This window comes from Apaloderma vittatum, unplaced genomic scaffold (assembly GCF_000703405.1).
Source record: "Apaloderma vittatum isolate BGI_N311 unplaced genomic scaffold, ASM70340v1 scaffold14291, whole genome shotgun sequence".
In the NCBI taxonomy this organism is placed as follows: Eukaryota; Metazoa; Chordata; class Aves; order Trogoniformes; family Trogonidae; genus Apaloderma; species Apaloderma vittatum.
In genome coordinates, this window is record NW_009699709.1 from 9,458 (window position 1) to 20,071 (window position 10,614).

General features: G+C 41.2%; 1 protein-coding gene across 1 annotated transcript in view; it reads left to right on the plus strand.

Moving 5' to 3' along the window:
- Positions 1–7,958, plus strand: part of CPNE4 (copine IV) — a gene marked incomplete at its 5' end in the record, with an annotated part of 11,757 nt that extends 3,799 nt beyond the window's left edge. Inside the window, 3 exons of the mRNA XM_009878507.1 lie at positions 2,025–2,158; positions 2,702–2,938; positions 7,376–7,958. Coding sequence (XP_009876809.1) covers positions 2,025–2,158; positions 2,702–2,938; positions 7,376–7,507 — 503 coding nt within the window. The remainder of the gene's footprint in view (positions 1–2,024; positions 2,159–2,701; positions 2,939–7,375) is intronic.
- Between the last annotated feature and the right edge of the window lie 2,656 nt (positions 7,959–10,614).

Sequence of the window (10,614 nt, forward strand, 5' to 3'; positions counted from 1 at the left end):
AAGAATTCAGAGCTCACACATCTGAAATGCAAGACTTTTGTTTTCGGTTCAGCGGGCTCTTGTGCATCGTCGTTGCGCTTGGGTTGTTGCATTGCCCCAGCCTCTGCAGGTCATACGCTCCAAATGTAATTGGGCATAAGTCCTGCAGATGCTTGATGTATTTATGCAACTTTTTATGTTGCTTTTAAGGAGTTAAAAGATGTAGAAATGACATGTATACACCTAGAAGTGCCTGTAAGCTTGGCAGCCAGCTTGAGGTTGAGATTTTAGTCACTTTTTTTGCTTTAAACCAAGAAAGAGTGACAACCTGTAATCTAATGAATGTTCTACATATGCACACATTTTACATGCATCTTTAACCCACATATGTATACAGACACTATTTCATCAGAGCTATGGAAAGTCGATTCCAATTAAAAACATCCAGAGTTGAATTGTGAAGAAAAATGTGCATTAGCTCTCCTTAAAATAATGGGGTCCAAGAAAAGTAAGCCACAAAGTAAGCCACTTGCATATCTTGTTGGATTTGGATATATAAGGAAAGTGGATATTTCTAAAAGATACTAATCTGAGATAACAAACAAGAAATTATGTTTCTAGAATGTGTTTCTTTCTAAGATGAAAGTAGCTTTCTGATATGAACCACTCTAAATCTGCATGGAATGCAGAGAGTAATATTTACCTTACACTATTTTAAAATACTACAGTGTATCTTGTAATCTTAGGGAAGATTTACGAGGCCTTCAAGCCAGATCAGTAAGTAATGAAATCCCTAGCAAGTTAAAAATTAGGAATTAACAAAAGGTCAGTTTTGCAATGTGTAGTGGGATTAGCAAGGGAAATTTTGTAACATTACATTTTAGCCAATTGTAGCTATAACTGGAGCATGTTCTCTTTTCTGTGAGCACTACAACGGAAAAAAAAATTTGTAGTTAGCTATAAAGTGAGAAGCCTGCATTCTGCATCATTTTTTTCACATGAGGTTCAGGTGTACCGTTGTAAAGCATTTACAACTCTCTGGGATTCATTAGCAACTAGTCTGCATACAGGTGCCCTGTAAACAGGGCTGAGTAAAATCTCATGAGGGAGCTGGTCTCAGTGCCAACTGAAATGGCTCTGGGTCTTACAGAAGTCATTTCATTCTTCGGCATCCTTTGCAGAGCTCTTCAGTCTGTCACTCTCTTTCCAGCTTTAGACCTCTAATCTCGTAGTTCTGGTAAGCCGGGAGTTCTGAATGGGGCGGCTAATGCGCATCACTTTGAGGAATCCTTCTTCTCGGTGATTGAAAACACCAATTTCCATTTTGTGATCTGTCAAGTGTGTCAGCAGAAGTCTGTTCTCTCTAGTCCGGTTATATATCCTGAAATGAAAAAGCCAAAAATAGCTAGTTCTCCATCAAAACTTCTTGACTGAAGCTCATTTTTCTGTAGACTGCAAAGCATCCTGCTGTTCCTTCCAAGACTTCACAGCTTTTGGTCATAGGCAAATTCAACCTGTGAGCAATTATGCAAATTCAGCCTGAAAAATTCTTTTCTTAGCACAGAAGAGTGAAGTATTAGAAAAGATGTTTGGATTCTTTGACAGCTGTAGGCTGTAAGAACAAAGGGCAAATTTGTTGGTAAATGATAAACAGAAATAAACACTTATCTGAAGATGAGGAGAGAGAAGTGTTGAAGCATTTTTAGTTTCTGCCTGCCCTTTCAGCACGAATCTAGTCCGGTCATCAGGAAGTAGTCACACCTCAAACTGAGAAGGATGGAAGCTATGGCATTGCAAGCTGATACCTGGAAAATAGACGTTTAAAATTGCTGGGAAGGAGAAGCGTGGTGTAATGAATTATATATTACAAACTAGATACAAGGCAGCTAGAGACAGCTTCTCAGAAATTATCTGAAGTTGTTAGTCCTAGTGAATCATGTGATGTTTTGAATTTATTCATTCAGAACCCACCTTTTATTTACATTTTTAACAAGCACCATACTGATGATGTTCTCCACATGTATTTCTGTGTGTTTCCCTGGCAGGCATACAGGGCGTGGTGGAGGCTTACCAGAGCTGCCTGCCCAAGCTGCAGCTGTACGGGCCAACCAACATTGCTCCAATCATCCAGAAAGTGGCAAAATCCGCATCGGAGGAGACCAACACCAAGGAGGCCTCGGTAAGGGCACAATGCTCTCTTTGGCTTTATTCTTGTCTTAATGATGGATTAAAGTCACAGCTTTAAACTCTCCCTCACTGTTCTGTTTCCTGCTCTTCGAGCTGTTTTACTGTAACACACTCCATTCTTCACTGTGGAAACATGAATTGCACCACTAAGGTTACAGAAATTCAGGGCCAAGGGCTTAAAAGTGTTACTCTTACAAGGAGATGACTTCACACGATTCTCTACAGACTACCCAATTTCATGTCTCTTGCAGAGGCCGTACTAAACCATTTTGTTCACTAGGGATCTTTTCAACTGTTCCTGTGAAAACTGTAGTGATACGGCTTTCCATTTGCTATTACTGACACGGATTATCATGTCTGATGATAATCTGACATGACAAAACACACTTAACCTCTGAACCCCTATAAAGGCTCTTTTCTATTTAATAAAAAGTCTGTGAGTGAGTTGCCAGAAACACTTCTATACTGGAAAAGCACAAGCAGCTTTGGAAGATTAACTCACGATAATTTTTCACTTCTTGTCCAACACCTTCAGCAATATTTCATCTTGCTGATTCTGACGGATGGCGTCATCACAGACATGGCGGACACCAGAGAGGCCATTGTTCACGCCTCTCACCTCCCCATGTCTGTCATCATTGTCGGGGTGGGCAACGCCGACTTCAGCGACATGCAGATGCTGGATGGTGATGATGGGATCCTGAGGTCTCCCAAGGGCGAGCCTGTGCTTCGAGACATTGTCCAGTTTGTGCCATTTAGGAACTTCAAACATGTAAGCTGACTTCTCCGTCCATTCCGCAGAAGGGTAAATGTATGTCACGTACAGTGACAGCCCCAGCCCCTGGGGCTGGGCTGAGCTTTGAGTGGGTGTGAAGCGTGTCAGAAATGGAGAAAACCGGGATACGGGATGAAATGTGCCCTGTTAGTGGGAGGGTGAGGGTGAGGAAGGAAGAGATGGAGCAGAATCCATGCACTACATGTGGTGCCAGCCCTTACTTTCTCCCTGATTATAGTTTGGTTGACCTCCCTGACTTGTATTTCCTGGTGTCTCTTTTCCATTCTCTTTGTATCTGCTCTATTAGCACTACTATATTCTGCTCTCTGTCCCTTCATTTCCACAGGCAGCTGAAATGGCTGTCAATTTGTATTTACAGTGCTCTTCAGGAGGCTCTTTCCTTCTTGAAATCTAGGTCCCTACATTCTCCGAAGCAGGACTGCCCACTCACAGCATCCTGGTTGCCTCCCAACCCGTTCCCCAAATTCTGTTCGAGAGCACAAGGAAGGAAGTGGTGTAACTAAGAGCTTCCCTGTGCCCTCAGCTGGCTGGTCTGAGCCCAGCATGGTGTCTGCCAGAGAGGAAGGGGCAGACTCAGCATGAAATTGCCCGATCTGAAACGGTGCCTCGACCACGTGCTTTTCTCCTCAGTCACCTGGATGTGTCACACAGAAGTTTTCAGCTCTAGGTTGGCTCTGATCTGCCTGTGGAATTGCAGTGCTTGCATTTCTTTATTTTTTCTAGAATTTCTGTTACCTCCACAGATTTTTTTTTCCAAAATACCTTCATTTTATTTTCCTCTTTTTTCTCACTTCAAAATGCAATTTTGCCCTCTTTGTCTTAGATTTAGACATGCTTCTCACTTTCACAAACTCTACCGAGGAGGAACAAACTTGTTCCTCTTTTCCCTCTTCATTTATGTAAACAGTGGATCCTCACAGGAGGGAGAGCTCACCTTGTGCTGTTAGGTTGAACGCTGTGCCAAATGAGTTGTAGGTACAGACCTGTAGGTACAGACACTGTGCTGGCAGTGTCACGTGTCACCTATCTGCTGGAACAACATATAGAATCACAGTAGCAGGACCTGCCCATGGCTTGTGATTCTCCTCCTCCAGATAATCACCAGTGCATAGCGCTGCGCTGGAGTCTGCTGCAAAAGGGTCGAGAGGCAAGTTATTTATGGGCTAGTGCCAGGCCTACTTTCAGTTAGTCAAAAACATGTTTCTGCAAGGAACTGGCAGAGCCAGCTGTACTTGTTATTTTAAGTCTCGTTTTGTGATTTTATAACAAAGATGAAATCATCCTTGTTTGAAGGAATTAATGCTGACAGTTGCGGTTCTGGGCATTGAATATACTGTGCCTCTAGTGCGAACCTGTGAGTGTGTCAATGTACGATATTAATTGCCAGCATTGGTCAAATGACTTTTAGCTGCTTTCAGTTAACTTCCCCAGTACTTGGAGAGGACAGCAATTTTCAAAATGTATTGTTCTTGTCAAATAATGGTGAGGTTTCCCCCCTTTCTTTCAGTAGCAGAGATAATAGTGATATAGATATAGATAATGTCTTTGCTATATCAGAAAAGTCAATATATCTTATGTAACTTGATATTTAGTCTCTTGATTGTGATCTTTCAGCATTTCGACAAATGCCAATGTAATGGATGAGTGCCCATAACAACAGCCACTTCTCACTGAGTGTCTTTATTGTCATATCCCAAATAATCTCTCTCTGAACAAAGTCATGGTCACAGCTCTCTTGCTTAGCCTCAGCACAAACAAAAGGCCCTGACTGTTGCATCAGCTAATGAAGTAATTTTTGATGGGAGAAAGAAGTGTGATGTTTTGGCTCAAACTTATTTTTCCTCCCAGAGAGATGCAGATTTAAAACATTTGGGAGATTTTTGTCCGATCAGTTCCAATCAAACACAAGAATTATCATAATTCAGCATATTGCATTTGGCAGATCTAAGTGAATGTGTTTGGTTAAAAATCACATACCTTTTGTCAATGTACCTTGTGTTTAGTGTTAGTATTTAGATTGTTCAACTATTAAGTACAAGAAAACAGTTGAAAGATCAAGTTGTATAAGGTTTAAAAGTCTTCCTGGTAAATCAAGTATTTATTTATGCCTAAATCTGTATTGCTTCTACTACTGATGGAAGGAGGGAAGAAAATGTTTTTTGTGAGCAATTATTTTTTGTTTTGCTGGAACAGTAAACCAAAATTCATTTGAGGTCAACCCAAACAATATTACTTCAATTTGCAGTTCAGGCTGGAACTCAAAAATCTTATATCCATCCAAGGAGATCAAAAATAATCTATTCAAAAGCTGCCTCTGTAAGAAAAGGAGGGAGAAGGAAGTTGTAAAAATAACCTATAGCATGAATGTATTTTCTTTTATAGGTTTGACTTCAGAGCAGGTTCTGATCCTGATCGGCACTCATACAGGCATTTAACACATTCCAAATAGTTACAATTATTCGCATACCCCAAACTTCATACTTACTTCAGTGTTTTATTGGCTCAGGATCCAATGTGGACAGAAAGCTTTATTATACATCTCCTACACCATGCAGCACATCAGGAGTACTTCAGTAAAGCATCCTACGTTTTGCACTCTCTCTTTAAGGAATATCTTTGAAGCTATCAGAATAATAATGATAGTAATTGCAGTGATTGTTGGCAAATCCTGTACCTGCAGAGGCTTGACAAAATCAAGGTAACCATTAAAAAAGTCCCATTGTGTAGTGGGCGACACGTGCAATTCACTGCAGGAGAACACAACAAGTGGAGGGAAAATATTTTCCCTGACCCCAAGTGAATTTCTTCTCTGTAATTACCACCAGCCCCAGCAATGGGAGCGTCCTTCACCCGAGCTGTGGAATGGCGATACTCACAGTCACTGCAGTGTAGCTGAAGAAAATCACCTGTCTCAATCCATTCACGGTCACATTTCAAGAGCTGAAATGGGCTCTGCCTGTGAGATGCGTGGCACACGGTGCGCACGCTTGATGCCACAGGTAGATTGTGCTCCCCTCTGCATCGTGTTTAATCACTGAGGCTAACAACTGTGAGTAAATAACACACGTTACAAGTGAGAGTGGAAACTCAACTCTTCACCACCATGGGAGTGACATTTTGCACTACGCATTGTAATTAAAAAGTAAATGCGGTGAAGCTACAGAGCTGAACCAACAGTCATTTGTAATACAAACCAATTACCACCTTCAGGAATTATTTTTCTGCTGCTGGCTGATCTGATCTTTGCATATTAGCTATCAGTATGGGTATTTTCTGCTGATTTCAGTCAAAACAGGTTTAGGCAAGAGTAGGGCTACTGTGGAAAGCCATGCATTTTACTTTGAAGGATTAAAATAAATGGATTCTGTTACTACCTGGGATGAGTTGCTGGGCTGTCACACAAAGGACGAGCTCTGCTTTGCCAGGTCATTCATGCAGAAATGTTCCAGGCTTTTGTGCCTGCACAAATATTTTAGTATAAATGTCACAGTAGGTCAACAGCAGTCCATTTCATTTGTTACTAATCACGTATGTGACTCATAATACCAACACACACACAAAAATCAGTTTGTTTCTGGTTTTGCTAGCGTTAGTTGTAATTTGTAGTATTCTGACATCTGATACTGGAATATACAATAGCCCAGGGGCTTTCTGCATGCCTGGATTAGCTTGCCTGTGGCTAGTTTACCATTTACATCATACATAAGACTAATATTAAGATCTTGGAAGGATCAGGATCCCACACTGTGAAACAGTGTAGGGCAATTGGTTGGTGACAGGGTAATTTTGAAGCCTGGCTGACAATATAAGAGACAGTGAGCAGGGAAGTGTTGGTGTGCTGAAGTTGGTATTGGAGTTGGTGTGCTGAAGAGCTGAGTTCCCCTGCAGGGGTTTGAAGCCTTCTTATGACCATGGTTGAATTCCAAGGAAAACAAAGTATTTTTTATTTCACTCAGAACTTCCCTAGCCATTAAAACACCACGTCAGATCCTGAAGAGCTGAATGGTGAAGGTCCCCCTTTTGCAGTGATGTCCATTTGTATTCAGCTTGCAGCTCCATGGGGCTCCTCACTGAGTGCAGATGAAGGCTTTGCAGCCCTTTCGTTTGCGATATGGTGCTCTCCCAGAGCACCAGAAACTTCAGTTACCCTGAACTTTAAATAGTCCGAAGGCACTCGAAAAACACGCAGAGCACTTCTGGCTTGAGTGTGCTTTCAGACAGCTACAGATACAAGCCCAAACTGACTCACAAAAATGAGTTTGCAGCAATAGTGCCGCTCACTTTTGAGTCGTTTTGCCTTCTGTTTCTGTGCCATGCTTCCCATTTTCATCTCACGGCACCGATGTCTGTAAAACTGTCGTGCTTCTCACAGAGAGACAGGTTAACACTTCTGTTTTCTACCGTTTCCTGCAGGCATCCCCAGCTGCTCTAGCAAAAAGCGTTTTGGCTGAAGTTCCAAACCAAGTTGTGGACTATTACAACGGCAAAGGCATAAAACCCAAATGTATGGCAGAGTACGAGTCTTCCAGGACACTAGCTCCATGAACCTGCCTGCACTCTTTTACAGAATTAACAAAAGAGAAATGCTACTGTCTACAACTACTGTACTTAAAAATGAAACAACAAAGAAATAGCACGTTTTGGTGATTTTTAACTAAAATAACCCTTTTTTTTTGCATGTGTAGCCTAAAGGCTTAAATCTGTTAAGCGATTGTATTGTTGAAAACTTTTTATGAGAAAAAAAATCCAGAAAAAAAAAGTGAACTCTTTACAGCATGTCGCCTTGAAATAAAAACTTATCTGTATCTGGTTTTTATACAGGTTTGTTGAAATTTTGCTAAATTTCTTATCTTTACACTGTAAAGCATTTTGAAATATTTATGGAGCGTCGATAGCCAAAATGTCTTTGGTTTAATCTGCTATGAACTGAGAGATTTTTCAAAATGGCAGATGCATGAACTGTATTTTGCATGTTTAAAATAAAAACAACACAGTTTTGCAGTTGTTGTCTTTATTTCTCTGTCTCTGCCTCAAGGCTGCCTGCTTTCAACTTCTATATTCCAAGAGAAGGGTAATAAACTCTTTCAAGAGATACCTGGCCTGAAGCACGGGCATTTCTAACGTGAGCAGCTTATAACGTGGGCACTCAAACATCTTTGAGAATTCTTATTTTGTTTTATTTGTACTTTTTAATCTCTAACTCTCTGTGAACCATTGTGCAAAAGAAATTTTGCATGGCCTGATTTTGTAACAGCCAGTGATTTGTAACTTCATGCACACACACATCACTTGTGTATGATAGAAAAACTGATTTTGTACCAAAAGAATATTCAAGTCATCTTTTTTCTTGTTTTGTTTAAAGAGGACACGCAAGAATGGGTTGGCAGTGGTTTGATCTTTCCATTGAAATATTTATTGTATATAAATGAAGAAATTAGATCATAGTTATGCTTAGTGTTTGAATTTGGGCTTTTTCCCCTGCTAAAAGACAATAGTGAAAGATGTGACTTGTTAGAAGCTAAGGATAACCTTTGACCAAAAATATTCCATGTGGGACTATCTGAAGGGCATGGCTTTGGACGAGTTGTGCTCCCATGGCATTGAGAACATTCTTGTTGCTAGTTCCAGAAGAAGCTGGTTTGGTGCTGGGTATTTTGGAAAATCTCACCTGCGAGCAAGGGACTTTGTTTTAGAAATACATATTTTTAAATCAGTTTGCAGGTCATGTAGAACTCTGACTCCCTGGTTCTCCTTTAGAAGCCCCTCCATGGGATCAGCTTTGATGGATGATTTTGTTCCATAAAATAAAGGCAGCGGGAAAGCCAGACACGCGGGGCTGTCTCTAGCACATTCAGTTCTCCTCCATCTCTATCCTGCAGCGCAGTCATTCACTCTTGCTGGTAAAGATTCTTCCAACTGATGAGGTGCTGAAGAGCAGCCAGTGTTACTTGGTTGCAGACACAAATTGTCTGAAGAGGTCCCAACTGACAGATCTCCAATCTGTGGATGTATTTCAGCTGGAAGCTTCCATGATCTTCCCTTATACCTCATACACCACTCTGCCAGCATATCTTAATTCTTTGCAACAACTCCCGTTTCTTATTCCCATTTCCCCCTTTTTTTTCTTTCCTTTCCTATTCTCAGAAGGAGCATTTTCTAGCTGTTAAACCACGACTGAAAAATCAATGACTTAAGTTCTTTGTTACTCCAGTGTAACTTTTCTGCACCTCAGATTTCTCAGAAGGTCACTGCCAGGTATTCATAAATACCTCACAGCGGTACTGGGGGACTTCAATATTTGAGAAGTGATTTGAGATCCTCAGAGGCACGATGGTGCTCTCACCATGTAAAGATTATTACTTTACCCTGGGGCATGGATTTCAGGATGTAATATAGAGCTGAGGAGGGGTTAAGCCTTTTCTTTATTATTTGTCAGACTGAAGGAAAGAAAGCTTTCAACTAGAAAAACTGGGAATCTGGAACAAACAATCTCTGGCTAAACTGATTTTTGACCTGTTTATGGATACATAGAATTGGGCAGTTACAGCTCTTCATTAGCAGGGGTGTTACACTGTCCTTCTGTCATGTGGCATCACATAAAATGTGGAGATTATATTACGCTGAGCTATTTAAGTCATGACTCGTTTTCACGTATGTGTGTCTCAAGAAAATCACAGTTCCCACAAATCCTTCTGTTTACTTCACACAATCCAGATTACAAACATTGGCTTAAAACCAAATAATTAGCAGTGGTAATATAGATACAGCAACCGCGTAGCAACCCTCGAGGTATTTGAAAAGACAGCTCCATGATACTGAAAAGTCAATTGGAAATCTCCTTCTATCTATACAGATAGAAGTAAAACCGACACGTAACAGTGGGGTGAGCTGGTGTGGGAGAATGCACAGAAGACAGAATTACCCATACAGTAAAGGCTTTCTAACAAGGCTCTGAGTGTTATTTTCATTGCTCCAAGCTACTCGGTGCAATAGGATAGTATGAGCTTTGTGAAGGGTAATATTAACTATATGAATGTATCTCTCAAATGGCATTTTTTCTCCTGTTTTATAGACTTAGGATTTTAGCAAGGTCATTCTGCCTTTAGGCTGAGCCACCACCAATTTCTCTTGTAGATTTTTTTTAATGCAAAATTAAACTTCTACTGCCTTTTGATAGATTGCTTTAAATTCCAAAAACTCAATTAAAACAAATCATATCTTGTCCTTCTGAGAACAATGGTGATCTAAAGCATCTTCTCTGCCAACCAGCCCTGCATCCCTTCTTGCTGCCTCTCAAATCTGACCCAAACCCCTTTTGCCTTATCATGTTAAAAAGGAGAAGTATAATGCTAACGCTTTTCTCTCCCACAGTGGAGAGAAAGGTTTTCTTTTTCTCCTCCGGGAGGTCTCCTTGTGGGTGTCACCTCTGCCATGGTGCATTGGGCTGGAAGGGACCTTTAAAGGTCATCTAGTCCAATCCCCCTTCAGTGAGCAGGGGCATCTTTCATTGGATCAGGTTGTACACGCCCTCGCTAGCAGTTGCTCCCCAGCTTCCCTGCAGCCCCCTCAAGCACTGGGCGGCTGCTGTAAGGTCTCCCCAGAGCCTTCTCCTCCAGGCTGAACAGCCTCAGCTCTCTCAGGCTGTCCTTGTA